Raw genomic sequence first — 24,828 nt, forward strand, 5'->3', positions numbered from 1 at the left:
AGCCCAACATAGCCAAAACGGATCAGTCTTGAACACCATTGAAAGTCAATGGGGAACTGATCCGTTTTCTATTGTGCCAGTGAAAACGGATCCGACCCCATTCACTTACATTGTGTGTCAGGACAGATCTGTTTGGCTCAATTTCATCAGACGGAGACCAAGCAGCGTTTTGGTGTCGGCCTCCAAAGCGGAATGGAAACTGAACGGAGGCAAACTGATTTATTCTGAGCGGATCCTTTTCCATTCAGAACGCATTAGGGCAAAACTGATCCATTTGGACCGCTTGTGAGAGCCCTGAACGGATCTCAAACGGAAACCAAAAAGGCAGTGTGAAAGTAGGCTTACAAGGAAACAAAATTAAGTTGCGGAAAATAAACGGTTTCTGTGACGTGATCCGCAAATAAAACGGCAACAGCTTCCCAATGACTTCAGTGAGAGAAATGCCACCCTGTTCAAGCGGCGCTAGTTTTTTCTTCCAGCCCAGATTTCCAATCTGCTTCTGAAGTGGCATGTCACCTCTCTGAAGTGGATTTTAGCTGTATTTCTCCTAGAAAGTAATTGTGGTTAAGACAAAAAAAAAAAAAAAAAAAAAACACACACACCATCTCATTAATGCAGTGGACTTTCTCCGTGTGAACAAACACTCATGCTGCTGTAAGTGTGCAAATACCAATGACCCAATAGAAAACACATTGGAGACAGTATTAAAGGGAACCTGTAACTGGGATTTTGTGTATAGAGTTGAGGACATGGGTTGCTAGATGGCCGCTAGCACATCTGCAATATCCAGTCCCCATAGCCCTGTGTGCTTTTATTGTGTAAAAAAAACCTGATTTGATACATATGCAAATTAACCTGAGATGAGTCCTGTCCCTGACTCATCTCACATACAGGACTCATCTCAGGGTAATTTGCATATGTATCAAATCGGGTTTTTTTAAACAATAAAAGCACACAGAGCTATGGGGACTGGGTATTGCAGATGTGCTAGCGACCATCTAGCAACCCATGTCCTCAGCTGTATACTCAAAAACCCGGTGACAGGTTCCCTTTAAATAAGAATTTTGCATGTTCATAAAGAACGATAAATTTCAGCCATTTGCAGAAATAAAGAAACCAGATTAAAGGCTGCACTGTAAGCAGTAACTTGTGACTCACCGGTGGTGAAATCAGCGTGCTTCTTGAACTTGGTGATGACCATGTACGAGAGGAGGTAGAGAGCGGAGAAGAGTAAGGTGCAGATCTGCCAAGAGAACAGGAACAGGTTGTTACACTCTTTTCCTATTACAGCAGCAAAACGCCATTAGTGCAAAACAGGATGCAGACGAAAACACAGAACTGCAGGTCAACAAAGTACCCAGCGGGGAGAGTTTCCTTCTAGCTATTGTTTTATAGTAAAGCTCCTTCCTATAAGAATCTACCATGAAAATTTAAAAGGGAACCTGTCACATTGAATATGGTGTCTGAGCTACAGGCAGCATGTTATAGAGCAGGAACAGCTGAGCAGATTTATGGGAGAAGATTCTGTAAAACTTGTATTTTATAGATTTAAATCCCTGCTCATTCTGGGCTTTGAAGTCCAGGAGGCGGTCCGATCAGTGATTGACAGCCATCTGTGTATACACAGTCAGAGGGAAGGCTGTCAGTCACTGATCAGACCACCTCTGTGACTTCAAAGGCCAGAATGAGCAGGGATTTAAATGTATAAATTTTGCCCAATAATTTTACATAAAACTATATACTCGTCTTGTTAATGATTAGTGCAATTGTCTGTATTATGTATACCTCTTCTCATATGTACAGCGCTATGGAATGAATGGCGCTTTAATATTATTATTATTTATTATTATTAGTCTGCTCAGCTCTTCCTGCTCTATAACATGCAGCCATTTATGCATTTTCATGGTGACCAGATCCCTTTAAAAAGCATGCATGTACTGGCTGCAAAGGCGTGAACCTAAGCTCATACGATGCTGCAAGCACAAGCCAAGGAGGTAACTGTCAAAATCATTCATCTGCATTGCAAACATACATAAACCTGAGTGCTGCGAGGAGGCGACAGTCCTAAACTATTTTTAGGGTGCTAAAGAGAAAATACTGAATCTTATGTTCCCAGTGCAGCCTGCCGAAAGACATGGGGAAGCACTGACAACAGCGAGTAAACACTTCACCGCTTCCTTCCAGGATTATTCCACCACCTGGTCTGTTACATAGGCTTTGTCCTAAATCAAGGAGTCAGAGGGTCTTTTCTTCCATGCACTGTAGGTTTTATTATTTCTTCAAAAATAATACAAAATATAGTATTCTTAACCCTTCACTACCGAGCAACTTTTCACCTCAAATCCCAGGCTGATATTTGCAAATCTGACATGTGTCACTTTATGTGGTAATATTTTTAAAACACTTATCCAGGCCATTCTGAGATTGCTTTCTCGTCACATATTGTACTTCATGACAGTGGTAAAATTGAGTAAAAAAATAAAAAATTTCATGTCTCTACTTTTAGAATAGATAGTAACTCCAGAAAGTTACTACTTTACATTCCCCATATGTCTACTTCATGTTCGGATAACTTTGTGATTTTTTTTTTTTTTTTTTCGGGGACGTTAGAAGGCTTAGAAGCAAATCTTGAAATTTTTCAGAAAACTTCCAAAACCCACTTTTTAAAAAGGGACCAGTTGAGCTCTGAAGTCACTTTGGGAGACTTGCATAATAGAAACCACCCAAAAATGACCCCATTTTAGAAACTACACCCCTCAAGGTATTTAAAATTGATTTTACAAACTTTGTTAAACCTTTAGGTGTGCCACAAGAATTAATGGAGATGAAATTTCAGAATTTCACTTTTTGTGGCAGATTTTCAATTTGAATACATTTTTTTCCACTAACAAAGCAAGGGTTAATCAATATTTATTGCCCCAATTCTGTAGTTTACAGAAACGCCCCATATGTGGTCGTAAACTGCTGTACGGGCAGACGGCATTGCGCAGAAGGAAAGGAACGCTATACAGTTTTTGGAAATCAGATTTCACTGGGATAATTTTAAGCTGCCATGTCACATTTGAAGACACCTGATGAACCCCTAGAGTAGAAACTCCAAAATAAATAAGAAAAAATGACCTCATTTTGGAAACTACGGGATAAGGTGGCAGTTTTGTTGGTACTATTTTAGGGTACATATGATATTTGGTTGCTCTATATTGCACTTTTTGTGAGGCAAGGTAACAAAAAAAAAAAAAAAAAAAAAGATGTTTTGGCACAGTTTTTATTTTTTGTTATTTACAGTGTTCATCTGACAGGTTAGATCATGTGGTATTTTCTATAGAGCAGGTTGTTACGGATGCGACAATACCAAATATGACTCTTTTTGGCTGTTTGTTTCAGGTTTACATAATAAAGCATTTTTGAAAAAGAAAAGATTTTTTTAGTGTCTCCATATTCTGAAAGCCATAAAAAAAAAATTATTTTTTGGGCGACTGTCTTATGTAGGGGCTCATTTTTCGTGGGATGAGATGACGGTTTGATTGGTACTATTTTAGGGTGCATATGACTTTGTGATTGCTTGCTATTACACTTTTTGTGATGTATGGCGACAAAAATGTTTTTTGTTTTTTTTCATCTGAGGGGTTAGGTCATGTGATCTATTTATAGAGCCAGTCGATACGGACGTGGAGATACCTAATAGGTCTACTTTTTCTTTCCCATATTTTAAAAAAAAATTTTTAACATTATTTTGGGAAAAGGACACACTTTTTTTTCTGTATTGTAATGCATTGGCTGTGTTACGCTGAGCGCTCCGGGTCCCCTGCTGGCCTCGGAGCGCTCACAGCGTATGCCCCCAGGCAGCACTCCAGCATCTCGGCGTGTGCGTCCTCGCTCTCTAGGGGGCGCGCGCGCCGGGACTCAGATTCAAAGGACCAGTGCACCGGTGATTGGTGCCTGGTCCAAAGGGGTTATTAAGGGTTAAGGTTGTGAGAGGCAGTGCTGACTTAATTAGGCTGCACCTGTGCACTGCCCATTTATACCTTCTCCTCCCACAGCTTTCTGCCGGATCTTTGTTCCTTGTGCCTCAGAGAAAGCGTTCCTTTCTATGTTTGTTTGCTTTACCTGTTGCCGTACCTGTTGCTACCGTCCACTCGCCTTTGAACCTTTGCCGCCTGCCCTGACCGCTGCTATGTCAGACTTCGCTCTTGCCTTCTCCCTGTGTACCACGCCATATCACCAGCCAGAGAGGTCGAGTTGTTACTAGGGGACACGACCTGGTAGTTACCGCCGCAGCAAATCCATCCCGCTTTGCGGCGGGCTCTGGTGAAGACCAGTAACTGCTTAGAACCGGTCCTCTAGTACAACCCGCGCCATCGCCTCTCTGGTCCAGAGGATCCACTACCTGTCCTGCCGGTACGTGACAGGCTGTAAGTGTATTACCACTTACAGCCTGCTTGCCTGTGAGATCCAGGGGGCTGGATCTCACAGGCTCTCCCGGAAGGCAGCCACGATGCCTAAGGAAGGCATCAGGCTGCCTTCCCTGCCATGGGGTCACAGCAGCGCGGGGACCCCATGGATACAGTCACCCGTGAGCATACCGTACGTGACGGTCAGACCTGACCACGGCTGTGCAAGGGTTAATGCACCGGCATCAATGTTTTTACAGATGCCGGAGCATACAGCCGGACCCCTGCCTCCGATTGGGTGGGCGCAGCTCCTGCAACCGCCAGATCAGTGCGCCGTACCTGTACTGCGCTGGGATTTCTGTCCTGCATTTCTGGTATAAGTGTTAAAGGGGTTCTCCAAGAATTAAGAAAAATGAAAATACTTAAATGTTACTTTATGGTAAATATATTCCCAAATATCTTTCATTAGTTATAATGGCTAGTTTTGTCTAGGGAGCAATTAGGAGAAATAAAATGGCTGCCATCCTATCAGTACGCACAACAAAACCTGTCCTTATCACACAGGAAGAGAAGTTACTTCACAACACTGAGCTAAAGAGCTGCCTCATTCTCCTCTCTGCTCTACTTTTCAGGGATTATGAACCTGCATACAGGTGAATCTCTGTGGAATGAAGTTCATGAGGAGACATGAGAGGTGGATGGGGAGGGGCTAATGAGCAGCAGCACTTATATGCAGGCTCCATTACTACAGCCTGTTCTGTCCGTCCTCTCTGTACTTCATGTCTCCTCAAGGTCTTACCATCTGTATGTATTCAGGATCCTCCCTGACAAGTAGGAGGAGGATAAGGCAGTTCTTTACCTGAGTTTTGTAAAGTAACTTATCCTCCGCTACGATTAGGACAGGTGTTGTGTGTACTAATAGGACGGCGGCCAACTTGGTTTCCCCGATGATCGCTCCCAGAATAGTAGATTTTAGAATTCCAAAAAAGTTGGGGACACTAAACAAATTGTGAATAAAAACTGAATGCAATGATGTGGAGATGGCAAATGTCAATATTTTATTTGTAATAGAACGTAGATGACAGATCAAACGTTTAATCCAAGTAAATGTATCATTTTAAAGGAAAAATACGTTGATTCAAAATTTCACAGTGTCAACAAATCCCCAAAAAGTTGGGACAAGTAGCAATAAGAAGCTGGAAAAAGTAAATTTGAGCATAACGAAGAGCTGGAAGACCAAACACTAATTAGGTCAATTGGCAACATGATTGGGTATAAAAAGAGCTTCTCAGAGTGGCAGTGTCTCTCAGAAGCCAAGATGGGTAGAGGATCACCAATTCCCACAATGTTGCGCAGAAAGATAGTGGAGCAATATCAGAAAGGTGTTACCCAGTGAAAAATTGCAAAGACTTTGCATCTATCATCATCAACTGTGCATAACATCATCCGAAGATTCAGAGAATCTGGAACAATCTCTGTGCGTAAGGGTCAAGGCCGTAAAACCATACTGGATGCCCGTGATCTCCGGGCCCTTAAACGACACTGCACCACAAACAGGAGTGCTACTGTAAAAGGTGTGGGAACCACATCAAAAATGGCCACTTGTTCACAGGGCGCATGCTCCGCCCAACTGGCTGGCTCACCCCTTCTGTTCCGTGGAAATCGTGCAAAAGTAGATTAAAAGTGAGACTGCTAGACTCAAAAGCTCCATTGTTAAAGCAGAAATACCGTTGGCCAGACCACAGAAGACCCACGAGTGATCATTGGTCTCTGTGTCTAGGTATCTGTCAGGGGGGGGCATCCTGGAGTGTGAAACCACAATGCCGATCCCTCTAGATTTGCCAGCATCTCTGTAACCATGCCAAATGCCAAAGGTATATAGAGAACCCCCAAGTGGCTACTTGAAAGAACCTCCAAAACCAATAAGGGCTGGGTATCAGGGTGTCACCTTTGTGTGATCCCAGACGCCCACCCAATTCAAGGGGTTGCGTGGAAAACCTAATATTTAGAGCAAAAATAAATGATACCACTATTTGTTTTATAAAACGGACCACCATATCACGAATCCGTATCTTCCAAGTTTCCAAAAGAAAAGGGGCACAAGGAAGGTACGGAGTCAGACACCGGCGTCCGAGAGCACAGTCCCCATTCATGTGGTTGCCCCAACCATACAGTAAACTACACAGTCAATATACTATAATCATGGATCGCCTGCATGGTTCCTCCATTCAAACCCCAGCGTGACTGTACCTGGTATTTAAACTAACCAACAATGCTATAGCTACTAGAGAGGGGTCGTTGATCCAGGGAGTTATTCTGATTGCCCGATTGGAGTCGGGAAGGAATTTTTTATTCCCCTAAAGTGTGGAAAATTGGCTTCTACCTCACAGGGTTTTTTTCTTGCCTTCCTTGGATCAACTTGCAGGATAACAGGCCGAACTGGATAGACAAAGTCTTTTTCGGCCTTAATATACTATGTTACTATGTAATTGCTGTCCTATAAACAAACATTTCTTTAAAGTTTGCTGAAGCGCTTCAAACTTATCGATTTTCATATGTTTTCATTCCCACATTTGTTCAGACATTGAATATATAGTCTATAGTTCCCAAACTGGAATCTTCTGAAAACTGAAGCGCTTCAGCAAACTTTAAAGAAATCGGATACCTTTCGATTACACGATTTGAATTTTTCCCGCGAGATGTAAAGTGGACCACGTGAATCGCCAACGAGCATAGCGTGAGACGCCGAGGCAAAGCGTGAGATGCTAAGACCGGACACAGCCGCATTACAGGCTGAAACTTCATGCAGAGACCCGATCTTCCCACTTGCCAACATCAATTATACTAAATACTCTGTACAGTGTCAGGTAAGCCACGGAAGTGGGACGCCACAACGGGCTGACGACGGAACTGTGAGTAATCCATTTAAGCGGGCATATATCGATTCAAGAGACATATTAATACCAAATCAACAGTGCAAGCTGCATTCCTGTTTTTTTCTATATATGAAGCAACCATATCATCCTACAATTAAAGAAATACTGCAAAGTCTATTAATATATGGGACTATAGGTGCTCTTATATACGTGGAGATACAGGATATATACGGAGTGACTCTCCACTATATATCCTATTATATATTGGGTATACCCACCCATAATATAGTTTGTATATTTTAGTATTGTTTTAAAGTTGTTTTTTTTTATATATCTATATTCCAGATTTTTAATACTGTGGGGGGGTTAGCTCTTCTCCGGGGGTCATTCACACAAGTATCGCCGCCAGACACCAAGTTTTAGGTCCAAACATCGCTTTATTTGGCACCTCAGCAAGCCAAATATAAATGGTACAAAATAAACACCTGCCCGGCTGGGCTCTAACTAAACATATAATAACCTGACTCACCTAAAGGACCATTCACACACGGTCATAACATGCGGCTTTCTCAGCCCAATAGTCCAGCAGCCTCCAGGCTGTAGCAAATGCAAGTCCCTTTGGGGGATTGTGGTCCAGCAGTCCTCCTGACTCTGACCTTGTGGCCCTTGTACCGCAGGTGTCACTGCATCCCCAAATTCCAGGCTGTCACTTAGCCTCGTGGTCCCTCAGCCTAGCCAGCTGAGACCACACCAGACAGAGCCTCCAGGCCTCTGTCCACAGATAACACACTACCCCTTTCTGACACTCTGGGAGGTGCCTTATGCCAGGCTGATTACCTCCAGCTTCTCTCACCTGTGGTGGAACAGGGGTGTGGACCGCACTATCCACCCCTTCCTTGCCTCTAACCTGAGTGAGACCTGTCACTGTCTCACAATACCTTAATAAATATACGGTACATCCACCGTGTATCCATGTGAATCACCTGTGTTAGAGTGCCAGTCCATTCAATATTTATGATCAAATGTGGACTGGCATTTTACCAGAGATCCTTCTGATACATGGGGTGTATTCGTATAGTACAATGTATCGAGAAGGTGAGAGCCTTACCAAAGAACTGGAAGGTTCCAAAGGCTGTTCCCTTTTCCTGATTCAGATGTGGAAACATGTTTTCCAGGGAAAAAAAACCTGGAACAAAAAGTTTTTAGGCTTTTATTATGCAAAGACATATCTCTAGGACAGGTGGTACTCGAGTACTTTTTGTAAAAGTCCAAATAACTTGAGTCTGCCACACAAAAAATAAAATAAATATAAATAAAATAAAATAAATAAGAAGGGACACCAGAGGAGTGTAGCGCTCTGCCGAAATGCCTCTAATCTTACCCAGTCCCCCTTAGGCTAACTTGTGGCAATGCCTATCCAGCAGAGGACAGATAGTGCAGCATGCCCAGCAGACCCCACTGACTATGATGGGATCCGGGCCCTCTTATGGTGGGGAGCGGCTGGATTCCATAATAGTCATGGAGTCTGGCAGGCACGCAGCGCTATCCAGCTATGCTGGATCTTGAGAACACCGGCGGGCAAGTGTGAAGTTAGCCTTAGAGCACCAACACAATAAGAGTGCCCCTAGTGCCACCCTCACAGTAGTGATGCCGCTTAGTGCAGCCCCAGACAGTAATGATGCCCCCTCTCACAATATGATGCCTTGTTAGTGTCCTCCCCTATGCAGATGATGCTCCTAAGTGCCCCGCTCACAGTAGGATGTCCCTTAAAGGGAGTCTGTCACCTATTTTTTTTAATTTTTAACTAAAGGTTATGGCCAACAGAACATTGGGGATAAGCCTTGCTAATATACCTGCATAATTTGTGTTGCTAATGCAATCTCCAGGAAAAGCAGTTTTAGGCCTGTATCACCACTTGCCATTCCAGTTTTGAGAGCTGGCAGAGGATCTCAAAACTGGAATTAAACGGATCGTGCCATTTAATACATCCGGATGCATTAAATCTAAACTGAACCAAACTGGATCAGGTATGAAAAATCACTAAGTCAATGGGCGCCGGATCAGATTTTTTTGCTACAAATTTTAAGCTGGTTTGTTAAGTTTCACAACAAAACGGCAACGCATGCTGATCAGTTTTGTCCCCATTGATCATCTTTGGCCCAGTTTTGAGATCCTCTGCTGGATTTCAAAACCAGAATGCCACAACACAACATGAAACAGGCCTTATTCCTTTGGAAAACTGCTCACAAGTGGCCAGGTAGGTGCCCAAAACTGCTCAATATCTCAGATAGGGGCCCCATGTGCTGTGCCTTCCAGCACCTGTGCATTACATTCCCTACTGTGGGCGATTGCCTCAGAGGACCTGCCTATGTGTAGGTGCCGATTGTGAAGACTGGAATCGCTGTGAAGTATCAAAGTTGACCAGACTGTCTCAATTAAGAAACCACGATCTGCAGTATGGCACGAGTACTACGAGTAGTACAGCAGATAAAGATTCCGGATGGACATTTTGCATTTTCATACTCCCCAGTTTCCCCGCTGGCAAAGCTGAGCTAAAATACATAGTCCAGACTGCTTAGCTCGCACTCAGGATATCCTCTCCTGGGGTTGTCCAGCTTTTAACTTTTTTGGAAGGCTCAAAAAGCACATACCGGTCGTTTGCATCCCACACTCTATTCTGGTCTGTAAAACGAACAAATAGAGGACAGGTTCCATAATTTGCAGAACAGCTGCACAGATGTCGTCGGTGTGCTTTCCACATTTTTTGCCGCCTTATAGAAAATAATGGGTCCGCGTGAAGTCTGCAAAAAATGATGATCAGATGTGGACCGAATATACGGTTGTGTGAATGAGGCCTAACTGTTACATTATTTAGTCAAGAGACACCACAGGAGGAATGATCATGGAAACAACACCCAACCTGATGAATCGGAATTCTCCTCATCTGACAGAAGGACTCCGCTCACGTCATCTAGACATGAAAACAAATAGAAACAGACACAATGTATAATAATCACCACTTGCTATTCGGCAATAGAGAACAGTGGTTGGTGGTGGTTCTCATCCTAGTAAATGGGTCACAGACAGAGAGGTGGTGAAGCAGTCATTGATATTCAGGCCCACGACAGGCCGTCTAGGGCTGTGTACACATCAGAGGATTACAGCCCAGGCAGGAAAGTAGCAGAGATGTGATGACCTCCAGCTGTCTGATAGCAGGACACAGCAATGCAGCAAGACTCAGACCAATGGGAACATGCACAGCTCCTTCACTGTATCTGTGCAGGCTTCTCTTCATCACCACAACATACAAAAACAGTCAGCAGAACCCCTCAACAGATCAATTCAGTTCAATGGGATTTCACTCAGACAAATATGTCCAGGAAATCATCATCAGCAACATAATCAGATTTCTCATGTAGTAATTCATGTATTTTCAGGCAAAAAAAAAGAAAAAGAAAAAAGAAACCCAGTGAAAAAAAATGGCCACACTGTCAGCTTTTTGTACCCATTTTTCAACTAGTTTTGCATCCATTTTCTGACCATCTGGCTGTTTTGCATCCGTTTTTAACCCCTGCAGTGCCTTCAGTATATTGTACTCCAGCAGTAATACTGTCCTCAATAGTGGTCTTCAGCTGTAATAATGTATTTTATTTTTAAGCCCCAAAAACTTTTTTTACTCACTTCATCCACTTGCACACACAGAGGCAGTTAATCCTCTCGTGATGCAGTATGATCACTGGGAGTGCATGGTGATGTCATCAGTCATCACACGAGTAACATCAGACACCCATCAGCCCCCAGGTTAGATGTTAAAAATAAATAAAACTCCTCTCATTTGCTCCAGACAGTACTGCACTGTAACCTGATGTCACAGCGTTGGGTCATAGTGCAGAGCAGGGCCCAGAAGACGACCAGGGAGTACTGCATAGCGCTTCCCTCCCCACACAAGCCAATGACCACGTCCATAATGGAAGCATTCAGACTATAAGACGCACTGCCACTTTCCCTCACTTTTTGGGGAAAAGAAGTGCATCTTATAGTCTGAAAAATAAGGTATTTTGTTTAAACAATTAAAAAGGACCATTTTGCACCAGTGTACCCATTTTTAATGGACGTTAGAACGGGGCTGTGGAGTCAGAGTCAATTTTGGGTACCTGGAGTCAGAAAAAAAATGAACCAACTCCTACTTTTCGCCCTATAAGACGCACCTGCCTATAAGACGCACCTAGGTTTTTGAGGAGGAAAATAAGAAAAAATATTTTGAACCAAAAGGTGTGCTTTTGGTGGGTTTTGAACTAATGGTGGTCTGCGGATGGCACTGTTAGGGGGGCATCTGCGGATGGCACTGTTAGGGGGGCATCTGCGGATGGCACATATACAGCATATTATCTTATGTGTCATCCACAGATCCCCCCCATAACAGTGTCCCTGTGTAGTGAATGGGGGCCGGCATCTGTTTCTGTAATGGCAGCGGGGCCCGGTGCCTGCTTCATTCATAAAGTGGGCGGAGCAGGCGCGTGACGTAGTGAGCTACACTACGAGCGCCCACCCGGCCTCCTGACTGCCAAGAAGTTAGTAGTAAGTAGTACAGCGCTAGATTTAAGATGATTGGAATACTTTAACAATACCCACAAGTTAGATATGATTACCGTATACTACAGTGAGCGGGGCCCGGTGTAGTAGAATACAGTGACTGCACCGGGCCCCGCTGCCATTACAGAAACAGATGCCGGCCCCCAGCCCCTCCTCCCTCTCAGCCTATTCACCGGACGGTCGCAGCATTCGCCCCATAAGACGCACTGCTATTTTTCCCCCACTTTTGCGAAAAATACAGTACTTCTCTACTGTAAGAATAAAGGCCAATGCATGCAGTGCGTCACGTTACTGCAAAACGAACACGTTAAGTTACCATGAAGAAGCATGCTTTTCATATGCTTCACTATATGGCACGCAACGCACGGCAATACTTATACTTTCCATTGTGTTGTGTTCCGCTGTTAAAGGGAACGCAACGCCCATGGTTAACCTAGCCTCTCACTGATAACTGATTAAGTAAATATGTTTTTTGCAGGACTAGAGACACTTGAATAAGTGAAGGGGATGGATGGTGAATAGTTCAAGACTGAAGCTGTAAACCATTTGAAAAACTGCTGTCATTCAGCTAAGGGCTCTTTCACACTTGCGTTGTCCGGATCCGTCGTGCACTCCATTTGCCGGAGGTGCCTGCCGGATCCGTAACAACGCAAGTGAACTGAAAGCATTTGAAGACGGATCAGTCTTCAAAATGCGTTCAGTATTACTATGGCAGCCAGGACGCTATTAAAGTCCTGGCTGCCATAGTAGTAGTGGGGAGCGGGGGAGCAGTATACTTACAGTCTGTGCGGCTCCCGGGGCGCTCCAGAATGACGTCAGAGCGCCCCATGCGCCCTGACGTCACTCTGAAGCGCCCCGGGAGCCGCACGGACGGTAAATATACTGCTCCCCACTACACTTTACCATGGCAACCAGGAGTTTAGCGTCCTGGAAGCCATGGTAACCATTCAGAAAAAGCTAAACGTCGGATCCAGTAATGCGCTGAAACGACGTTTAGCTTAAGGCCGGATCCGGATCAATGCCTTTCAATGGGCATTAATTCCGGATCCGGCCTTGCGGCAAGTGTTCAGGATTTTTGGCCAGAGCAAAAAAGCGCAGCATGCTGCGGTATTTTCTCCGGCCAAAAAACGTTCCGTTCCGGAACTGAAGGCATCCTGATGCATCCTGAACGGATTTCTCTCCATTCAGAATGCATGGGGATAATCCTGATCAGGATTCTTCGGCATAGAGCCCCGACGACGGAACTCATGCCGAAGACTATAACGCAAGTGTGAAGAGCCCTAAGGCTATAAAAACTTGTAAACTCAGATTACTCAATAGAAAAAATCAGCAAACATTTAAAGTACTTTCTACGCCAAACGGCTCTCAAACTGTCTGGCAGAAGAACAAATATGTAACCAGTGTAAGCAAAAATTATTGACTGGTCCATACATGGTGCCGCAAGCACCAGGGACATGAAGCCTTTTATTTACAAAAATAAAATAAAAATTATCCTAAGAGAAAAGCAAATATTAACCTAAACATAAAAAAACAAAAAAACAAAAACGTGTCATCTGAACTGGAGTTTTCCATGGAGTCTACTGCTGAGGCCTTGTTCACATCCGCATTAGAGGCTTTTCATTTGATTCCATCAAAAGCAGAGAGGAGAGACGTCCTGCATGCAGGACTCTTCGCTCTGCTAACAAACCGAACTCTGGAACGGACCCCCATTAGTCATTGGGATGTGTGCGGGTCAGCTATGTGCAGAATCCGGCACTTGTTTTTTGTTATTCTGTTCCTATAATGAGGCACAACAGAAATTAATAGCACAAGTGTGAAAGAGACCTAATGAGATCTGTTCTCACAAGGCATACTGTTCTTTCCCCATAACAGTGCACAGATCCCTTTCCCCATAACAGTGCACAGATCCCTTTCCCCATCAGTGCACAGATCCCTTTAAACAGTGCACAGATCCCTTTCCCCATAACAGTGCACAGATCCCTTTCCCCATAACAGTGCACAGATCCCTTTCCCCATAACAGTGCACAGATCCCTTTCCCCATAACAGTGCACAGATCCCTTTCCCCATAACAGTGCACAGATCCCTTTCCCCATAACAGTGCACAGATCCCTTTCCCCATAACAGTGCACAGATCCCTTTCCCCATACAGTGCACAGATCCCTTTCCCATAACAGTGCACAGATCCCTTTCCCCATAACAGTGCACAGATCCCTTTCCCCATAACAGTGCACAGATCCCTTTCCCCATAACAGTGCACAGATCCCTTTCCCCATAACAGTGCACAGATCCCTTTCCCCATAACAGTGCACAGATCCCTTTCCCCATAACAGTGCACAGATCCCTTTCCCCATAACAGTGCACAGATCCCTTTCCCCATAACAGTGCACAGATCCCTTTCCCCATAACAGTGCACAGATCCCTTTCCCCATAACAGTGCACAGATCCCTTTCCCCATAACAGTGCACAGATCCCTTTCCCCATAACAGTGCACAGATCCCTTTCCCCATAACAGTGCACAGATCCCCTTCCCCATAACAGTGCACAGATCCCCCCTCCCCATAGCAGTGCACAGATCCCCCCTCCCCATAGCAGTGCACAGATCCCCCCTCCCCATAGCAGTGCACAGATCCCCCCTCCCCATAGCAGTGCCATAGACCGATCCCCCTACCCATAACAGCCCCGGCCCTGCTGCTCACAGCATCACTCACTGCATCTTTATTTTACCTTACAATCGTCACGCTCCAGTAAGAACTCTGCAGGCAGAGCGGAGGGCGGCGTAACCTCACTTACTCACGTGACGCACCTGCTCCGCCCACTTTATGAATGAAGGAGGCGGAGCAGGCGCGTCACGTGAGTAAGTGACGTTACGGCCTCCGCCTCTGCTGCTGCAGAGTTGTTAGTTACTGGAGCCTCACGATTGTAAGGTAAAATAAAGATGCAGTGACAAAGTAAACCGCCCGCCCGCAGATGGTGGGTGACAAATCCCACACCCCATATTTTCGGCCGATATTTTCGGCTGCCGAAATTTCGGTGCACCCCTACTTTTAAACTGTAGTTGTAGCGCAGGAAGAAACAGATTAGACTTTCAGGAGGTGTCTCGTAAACAAGTCAGGACACTGGTTTTAGAGCAGTAGTTGAGATGGGGCAAAGTTTGCATGAGGTCAAACTACATACACAGTTTTGCCTCAAGCCATCGGCATATAGAGCCATAATACAAGATAACGTCACTAATCTCAGTCATGGAAATAGCAGTGGATGTACAGCACACGTACCAAATTTATTACACAGTAACAATACACTCACACATAAAAAGAAAATGAAAAACACTTCTACGAATGCAATTACAAAAGACTCACATATGAATACCCATCTAAAGACAGCATAGGTACCAATCCCCCCACCATTCATATTCTGAGATACACCGAGATTGCCAGGGATAGGAGGACCTCCAGTACCGCTCTGTGTTATATTGCTGAAGGAGCTGTGCTGGCCCATAACGAGGTTGTGAAGTGGGTGGCTTCCAAGACCAGCTAACATCAGCCTCTCAAACACCTTCATGACCTGAAATGAGAGTCCTGCAGGACGGTATTCATTGGGACTTGCAGGTCTGGCTACTTCCCGAATATGAACGATGCATATCGTCTTCCACAAGGTTGGTACAGTCAGTCTCTAGTCTCCAGTGAAACAAGTAGGTTAGTACGTCACATAGCCGATCACCACAGGCTCTTAGGCCACGTTGTCATCTGCAGCAAGCCGACCCAGCACACATGACATGCACGCAAAAGGTTATGGTCAGGCAGAAGCCTAGAATTTCTGCTGGATCAGCACTGGATCAAATTATAGTCAATAGGGATCTGGCGGTGATCTGTAGAATCCGGCAATGCCAGATCCAGTGAGGTCCGACAGGCAATTCGTATCGTTCGTGTAAAAGCAGCCTAAGGGCTCATGCACATGGCTGTCGCCCGGCAGTTCTGTGCATTGGGGACCGCAGAAGGATGCAGACCTATTCAACTGGAATGGGTCAGTGATCCGTCCGCACCGCAAAAAAATAGAATAGGTCCGCATCCGTGATGCGGGGAATGGCCGTATTCATGAGCCCTACTACTGTCGACATCCAGACAGTTTCTTTTTGTACACATTTGTAACAACTAACCCTCCTTAAAATGCTACAGACTACCCATAATCTAATGGTAAGGCTACTTTCACACTAGCGGCACAGACCTCCATCAGGCGAACAGCCTGTCTGATCCGTCCTGCCGCTAGTGACCGTGTGCCCCCGGACTGCCGCTTCGTCCCCATTGACTATAATGGGGGCGGAGTAGCGGCGGAGGCACGACGAGAGGCTGTTGGAATAAAACTACGACATGTCCGACATTTATTCCAGCAGCCTCTTGCCGTGCCTTGCCGGAACTCCGCCCCGCCCCCATTATAGTCAATGGGGACGGAGCGGCAGTCCGGGGGCACATGTTCACTAGCGGTAGGACGGATCAGACAGGCTGTTCACCCGACGGAGGTCCGTGCTGCTAGTGTGAAAGTAGCCTTACTCTAGGCAGGATAACCCCGTGGTAGGTGGGCTCACACAATTTAATAAAAACAACATGTGCCAAGAACCATACATTTCTAAATTTATTAAATACAGCAGTAACATAATGTAAAGTAATAAAACGATTACAAGCTTGCACTAATCTTAACGCTCGCACAGTTCGGCTACATATTTGTGTTTGCTTGCTTTTAGATTGTAGTCACAGCAGATCTCCTGCCCATTTCTTTCAATCTGTTAGGAGGTGCTGACTTTGGCTCTGTTCACATCTGCGTCATGGTTGCCAACATTGATGGAAACAACCACATGGTGCAAGATCTGCTGCATGATACACACCGGCAGCAACCGAAGACCCCATTTATTGCAAATCTGCCAACTGATGATGGAGCCTCCAACGAATATATGACCACCACCGGAAATATTTTGCAGTCCGCAAACCACACATCCTGGCTGAGGGCATCCTACAGTCTCCTCAGTTCCTATCATTGAAACGTTCTATAATTCAGGAACGGCGGCACAGAGGATATCCGTGTGCTGTCCGCATTTTTTTGCGGCCACACAGAAATGAATAGTTCCCACATGCGAACTACAAAAAAATGTGTAACGGACATGGACCAAAAAGATGATTTTGAGCATGAGGCCTAACTCTGTCTTTTGCATTAGTCCCACCATGTCTCACAGCTCACATCATCTCAAGCAGGATTCAAGAATGTGTCAGAGTAAAGCTGGCCAAACATGAGAACCTTTGGCTGAACTCTGTCTCATCTGTTCTTCTCAAACCTATGCATGCTCGGCTGAGCATACATATGTAGTGAACAGGGGTAAAACTGCTGACAGACACTTATCTCCCCTAGAACGAAATAATTGGCCAGCTGAAATACAACATGCCTGATCCTTATTTCTCCAACATCTGTCGTCAGAGGAGACTCAGAAGGCCACCATACACATTAGCCTGGTGAAGGGGTGAGTTTGCTAGACATAGATCTAATGTGTATGGCCAGTGCAGCCAACAAATCTGAAGCAACTAAATGATACCATTATGTGAACATGGACGAGAATCTCTATAGAAGGTTTCCAGCGTCCTACTTGAGTCCATTACTTTGGGAGCCAAGTACACGGTACTTAAAAGGTGCGCCAGTTGCATTTACTGCAAAATTATTTATATAAGTCTTACAATTTTTTCCAGTAACCTAAAAACAGACTGACACAGCCCACTGTATGCCTAATGGTGTTTTCTGGTCAGTGGATGCAAGTTTGCCAAGTAACTCTGTGACCTCTGGTGCTTACATACAAATTAGTAAAAAATAAATTCAAGCCACATCTAAAAGGCTGCCAAACAGTAATGTGTGTGGGGAGCGCCCGATCCTTTTGGTCTCTCGGGAGGTAAGCCGCCTGTTCCGGATGAATACACATAGTGGTCCCTCAAGTTACAATATTAATGGGTTCTTGGACAACCACTGTATGTTGAAACTATTGTAACCCGAGTCCATAACTTTATGGAAAAATAGGAAATCGGTTCCAAACCCCAAAATAAGAAAAAAAATGGGAACCGGTCATCAACTTTATGCTGCCCATACTAACGGTAGAATAAAGTATTAACAGGCGAGTTGATTTCAGTGGTCAAGTAAGTGGTTGCCGAGAACCAACATCACAATCATTGAAGCCCAGGCCTGGAAAAGAGTCAAATCTACCTGAGAAGAGTCATGGATATTCACAACCTCCTGCTCTCTCACCCATCTGCTGATGATTGGCAGTTCTCTCCTAGAGAGAAAGAGAGAAAACTAGGTAGAAGACTGTCAGCCATCAGCAGGTGAGCAGGACTTCATGAATAACCAGGACTCTTCTCAGGTGGCCGGGACTCTTTTCCAGGCCCAGTCTGCAATGATTGTGATGTTGGTTCTCGGCAGCCACTTACTTTTAACGTATAAATGACAGACCGCCGAAATCAACTCACCTGTCTCTACCTTATACTACCGTTAGTATGGGCAGCACAAAGTTGATAACAGGGTCCCTTTAAGAAAAATAAGCATATAAGACAGAAAAAGCAAGACCTTACATGTAACAGGTAGGAATAGATGCTGAAGCCTATAAATCACTTCACTTTCCATGATGAGGACAGGAGCTTCCTCAGGGTCCTGTAGAGCCCACAGAGCACCAGAAAAACACCGTCACCCGATACCTAAAGGAGCAGCTCATCCTGGTGAGTGCAGGACATGTACCCCCGCTCTGTACTGTAAGGAGGCGCTACTAGACACCAATACAGGGGTTTTACCAGAGAAATGGTCATGATGATTGGCTGGATTGGACTCTGTGGCATTGTATGTTGAAATTGCTGCATCCTGAGGCCATTGTATCTTGAGGGGCCACTTGTATACATTCAGCCAAATGGAACGCTGAGTCAGGACCGTGGGATCACACATAGCCACGCATGCGCAGCACCTCCCATCATGGCCACCTCATATCTGCTCAGCAAGGGTGGCCAAAACCGCTGGAAATGAGCAGTATATAATGTGATGACAATATGAACAATCACAATACATTAGTAAGTGCCTTGTATTAACTTTCTCTACATGATAGATGTCATCTGCTGAAGTGAGACATGCCCAATTCACATTTTGCACTTTCAACCCTAGAAAAATATGGGATTATCTGGGAAACTTATAACAAAACAACTTCAGTGTATAGGAAATGAATAAACCTAAAATTGGGTTTGGACAGAGTGGACCCAGGGCAGAGAACTGTAACACCCTTATCACATTATAAGCTAAGGTGTCAAAGGTTGACAGGACAGAGCACCGTGACCAGGATTTCTTGGGAAATGATTAGACACGGCTTACCAACAGATTAGGTAAAAGTTCAGCCCGATATACCATCCTGCAGCTACCAAGATGGAGGCTCTTGTGTAACTTCACCCAGACCCATATACAGAACAGGTCAACTGTGACATCCACAATACTTCACATGCGGAGTATCGCTGTATCTCGGGCAGGACATTCGGGGATAACATGTCAGCAGTTTACATTGTGCAGGTCTGAGGGTGGGGGCAGGGAATCCCAGCATATAGAAAAAGCATGCCCATTAGAGGATAGCTGCTGCTGGATCAGGCTTCCAGTTCATTGTCCCTTCACCGTCACGGTAAGTGCACACATTGCAGTGTCCAGGTGCACACATGTAGGGGCTGATGGTCACACATTTTTACCAGCAAAATCATTTGCCTATCGGCCACCACATGTGGGTGGGGGTTTCGGCTGCATGTGGACGTCATAAGGTGTCCCTATCCTCACCCAATCACATGGTTCAACTCCTAGAACTTGACTGCAAAGCCTAAGGTATCATTCACACAGGACATACTAGGGGAGACTTATCAAAACTGGTGTAAAGGCAAATTGGCTTAGTTGCCCATAGCAACCAATCAGATTCGACCTCTCATTTTTTAGAGTTCCTTTGCAAAATGAAAGGTGGAATCTTATTGGCTGTGATGGGCAACTAAGGTTACTTTCACACTAGCATTTTTCTTTTCCATAGAGTTCCGTTACAGGGGCTCTATACCGGAAAAGAACTGATCAGGCATATCCCCATGCATTCTGAATGGAGAGTAATTTGTTCAGTTTGCATCAGGATGTCTTCAGTTCAGTCATTTTGACTGATCAGACAAAAGATAAAACCGTAGCATGCTACGGTTTTATCTCCGGCGAAAAAAACTGAAGACATGCCTGAATGCCTGATCCGTCCTTCCGGCCTGCGCATGCGCAGACAGGTAAAAATGTGAAAAAAGATAGAAGACGGATCCGTCTGTCCGCATGACAAGCGGAAAGACGGATCCGTCCTCGCAATGCATTTGTGAGACGGATCCGCATCCGTCTCACAAATGCTTTCAGTCAGCGGATCCGGCAGCCAGTTCAGACGACGGAACTGCCCGCCGGATCACACTGCCGCAAGTGTGAAAGTAGCCTAAGCCAGTTTGCCTTTATACCGGTTTTGATAAATCTCCACGACTTCCTGATTTTTTGTGTATTTACCACAGATTTCACCCTGTGAACTGCAAAAGTTGAAATAAACAGCATAAATTCACATGTTGGGGGTTAAAATCCACACCACAGGTCAATTTACGCTGCGTTCCTTTCACAGCAAATGGAGGAGATTTTTAAGTAGATGACTGTAAATGGACGGCGGCTAGAGCCATAGTAGTAAGGGGTGCTATGTACACCACCGTTCTTGGCACAGTCTACACCAAAAAACTCAGAACATGCCGACGTCTCCAGGTCCACGTTCTACACAGACATATGGACATCACACATGAGGGTCTAGGGCTGCCGGCCACAAGAGTGCAGCTAGAGGAGTCTGGACGGAGCAATCCCATCCAAGGTCCCTGGCACAGAAAAAGCTAGCCAAGCACAGCAACCACATTACTGCTGCTTAAAAAAAACAAATACTTCATCCCTGCTTGCACATATGGTGACCAACACAACTTGAAGACTAGACGCAGCAGGCAGACGAGCCAGTTCACAAAGTATGAGGCCGAGTGACGTCTGTGGAACATTCTCAGCTGCCCAGGGCTCGGTGACACCTGAGAGCGGTAAAATGCTGCCTGCACCGAGCACTCACAGATAAGATCCTATAGGATACTGTAAGGTCACAGTCAACCCTTCTACAGCGTATATATTATATACACTGGAGATTGCAAAATACTCCTTGGTGTCTGCAGCGTCAGGGGCCCTGAAGAAGACCGCCTGTAATAAAAGCAAGCTAGTGGCCGGGCAGTGCACATCTAGCGCAGGATGATGGAGGACCAACTTTAATTGCAGCCTAATTAGGACATAGCTGAGCGGACTCTGAGGGTCTGCGGCCAAGAACTCAGTGTCCTGTACAGAGGGGGAGACAGAGAGAAACTGCCGAAGTAAAGCCTGCGCGAGCAGAGGGAACACCAGCAGAAACGAGACCATGTGTGCACCGCGGTGCGGTTAGCAGTCGGGCAAAGGAAGGATCCTGGGACAGAAGACATCAAGACAAATCTGGGACGGCCAAGTAGGCAGAAAGGAAAAAAAGAAGTGACAGCGACCCTCTAATCATCTTCTATACATTCTGTTCCAATCGCTCGTCTTGTATTTTCAGAATGTCTGCTTGGTATCAGTGAATGGGAACATCCCTTTATAGGTCTAGGGTTACAGTTAGGCCTCACTCACACGATCGTACTTTTGATCTGCATTTTTTGTGGATAGGAGGCAGATCCATTCATTTCAATGGGTCTTCAAAAAAATGCGGACAGCACTCGGTGTACTGTCCACATCCGTAGCACCGCAAACAAACAAAAAAGACAGCTCGTCCTATTCTTGTCCGTTTTGCCGACAAGGATAGACATAGTTACAATGGATCCGCAAAAAAAAAAAAAAAAGTACGTCATCCACATTTTTTGCGGATCTGCATTTTGCAGGAATGTACCCTTAGAGCTCATGCACACAAGTGCGTGTGCCCTGTGCTGCAGACTGCAAATAGCGGTCCGAAATGCGCAGGACTGGCAGGGACCGAAATCGCTCAGAACCACTTTGTAGTGCTTCTAATCCGTAAAAGATAGGTGAATGCCTCTCTTTAGTTGTATATTGTGGATTCCGGACTCATTTGAGTCAACTGGTCCACATCGGCGCCACAGAGTGCACAAAGCCAGTGCCCGTATATTGCCGTCCGTATACAGTCTGTAATACTGAGCTCTGACGCGCGGGTGCATGAGCCCTTATTAAGACCAGCGTATTACACGTCAATCTGTCCCGCACTGGCATCAGACGTGCCACAATTAAGAGGTTCACGCTGATTGGCGGCAGTGCAGACCCCCCACCGATCTGACAGATCAACACAAAACTCCAGGGGAACCCCTTTGGCTCTACTCTAATGCCCGTACAGGTTTGCAGCCTCTGGATGTAAACAGGAATGCTGCCGTTCACTGACAGCAAATGCAGATCTTGAAAACGGCGATCACAAATCATATTAGAAAACGTGCCGTACTTTTCAGTACACAACGACTGAGCCGTAATGACATAAAACGTACATAAGGTTGGAGAACTTAGTGACGGTGAGTGGCGGGCATCTACATTTCCTGGTCACTCCTAAGATCAAAAAATAAATGCAAATCCTGCACCGGATGCGGAAATGGTTAAAAAACTGCAATTCTTTTCAGACTGTCCCTGTGGGCTTAGGGCTCAACACAACCGTTGTTGGCCTGTGCCCGTATTGCGGGTACGCAATATACACGGACTAGCCGCGTGCAAACCGTATTACGGATGTGGGCCCATTCACTTGAATGGGTCCGCAATCTGGAAGATACGACGCACAGGCACAGAGCGGAAGGCTTTTCGGCCCATGCCTCCGTGATGCAAGAAAATGTAAAAAGTTCAAATTTTTTGCAGTGCAGACCGATCACGGGCACATTCAAGTTGAATGGATCTGGATCTGTCTGCGCCAGCCACAAGGACGGTGCCCGAGCAATGGGGGCCACAATTTTGCACGGAAGGGGCGGCACATGAGCCCTAAACATAAGGTGAATGTAATTGGCAAAGAGGCCTCCGTATGGAGCGCCTTCCCTGACACAGAGGGGGCGATCACCGTATTTTGTGTAACCCCCGTACCCCCCGCAGCTCAGACCATGAATGCTACTACAATGCACTCTCCTGCTTATCTCCTTCCTCGCCGTCAGTGACATTTACCTAACCCTGATCACGTAGGACTCGTCACACGTAATAGCCGGCTCTGCAGCGTGGCACAGATTGCTGGTAAGTGGAGGAGTCAGCGGCCGACAGGAGACCATGAATGGACAGCGCTGGCGAGGGTTACAGACCGCGCATGCTATATGCCGCCACCACCATATACATGTAGATACACTGACAGATGTCCACAGACGACACTATACGAGCGCCCACAGATCAGAAATCCACTGTACAGATCATGCGGATGTGACATATTTAATAATTGGCCGATAAGTTCCGGTGAACAGAGGGTCAATCGTTCTAGAAATCAGGGATGATCTGCGTTTCGTGCACACGGTTGTGTTCACATTTCGGTCGGCAAAATATGAATATCTTCCGTATTTTTGCGCTCCCCTGTATAGAAAGGACTAGTCTGGTCTATAATACGGACGCTCTACAATTGGCAGAGCGGCCAGTAGATCCGGATTTTTAGTGGATGTGTGCAGAGCCGACAGAAGTGAACGGATCCGTTCCCTATCCGCAGAAATCACAAAAGCAGATGGATGAAAAAATGCAGTGGTGTGCATGACGCCTTAGGCTACTTTGACACTCGTGTTTGGCGCGGATCCGTCATGGATCTGCACAGACGGATCCGTTCAGATAATACAACCGTCTGCATCCGTTCAAAACGAATCCTTTTTCTATTGTGCCAGTGAAAACGGATCCGTCCCCATCGACTTACATTGTGTGTCAGAAGGTTTGGGCTCAGTTTCGTCAGGCAGACACCAAAAAGGTGCAAGCAGCGTTTTTGGTGCCCGCCTCCAAAGCGGAATGGAGACGGAACGGAGGCAAACTGATCCGTTTTGGACCGCTTGCGACATCCCTGAACGGATCTCACAAAACGGAAAGCCAAAACGCCAGTGTGAAAGTAGCCTTATAGAGGACAAATGTAAAACAATTATAAAAATACTACTAGTAAATATACAGGGTGTGACCTGAGGGACCCTGCCCCCCACTCGGCAGAAAAAACAGATCCTCCAGATCTTGCCCCAGGCCCCAGCACTTGTGCTATTCCTCCTTCTTCTACTTTTTGACAATAGGGCTCCGGATATTAACCCAACAGGTAAGGTGGTGGAGAACTACAAGTCCCAGCAAACACTGTCCTGGGGTCTTCCCAGCAACAGGCTTTTGGCCCTCTGTGGAGATAAAGTGATACTCCTCTGCACTCGCACCAGTTGCAGCCGCGCGCACACACCAGGAGCTGAAAGGGTTAACCCAGACCCCTCCCCGCACAGTTTAACAGTTTAAACCCCGCACTTACGATGCATTCCCGGACCCACTCGTGGAAAAGCTGCTCTCTAAGCGACACGTCCTGATCAGCTTCCATCCTCCGGCAGCATGGCGCCCCCAGAGCTGGTTCCACACCCTCCAGCGAAGGATTAGAGAGGGGCCGTTACTCCCCGACACTTTGCCTCAACGTCTCCGCCGAGCTGCGACTGCACCTCAGTATCTGCTTACATCGGCTCTGCTCTAGGCTTCACACGCCCCGCCCATTTCTCCACCTATTGGTATTACCCGGAGACTGGGAACTTCAACGTGATTGGCGGAGACGAGCAGTGACGCAGCTAGTAACGGCTGGCCTGGCTGCTGCGTGCGTGTGGCAGTAATAGAGGCGAGCGTCCTGACAGGAATATTACTAGTGGGAAAAACGCACGACAGTGTGCACTGCAGCCTCCCTGACCAGCAGCTCTAT

At 45.9% G+C, this 24,828-nt stretch overlaps 1 protein-coding gene across 2 annotated transcripts in view; it reads right to left on the reverse strand.

The window, feature by feature from the left end:
- Positions 1–24,600, reverse strand: part of LMBR1L (limb development membrane protein 1 like) — a 64,281-nt gene extending 39,681 nt beyond the window's left edge. The window contains exons 1-2 of one of the 2 annotated variants that reach the window (XM_040425529.1): positions 24,397–24,600; positions 1,159–1,243 (exon numbers count right to left, since the gene is read on the reverse strand). In XM_040425529.1, coding sequence (XP_040281463.1) covers positions 1,159–1,243; positions 24,397–24,462 — 151 coding nt within the window. In that variant the 5' untranslated portion in view covers positions 24,463–24,600. Of the gene's footprint in view, positions 1–1,158; positions 1,244–24,396 lie in introns of those variants that run through there. The other variant, XM_040425530.1, reaches the window with a different exon arrangement.
- Between the last annotated feature and the right edge of the window lie 228 nt (positions 24,601–24,828).

This window comes from Bufo bufo, chromosome 3, assembly GCF_905171765.1.
Source record: "Bufo bufo chromosome 3, aBufBuf1.1, whole genome shotgun sequence".
Taxonomy (NCBI): domain Eukaryota; kingdom Metazoa; phylum Chordata; class Amphibia; order Anura; family Bufonidae; genus Bufo; species Bufo bufo.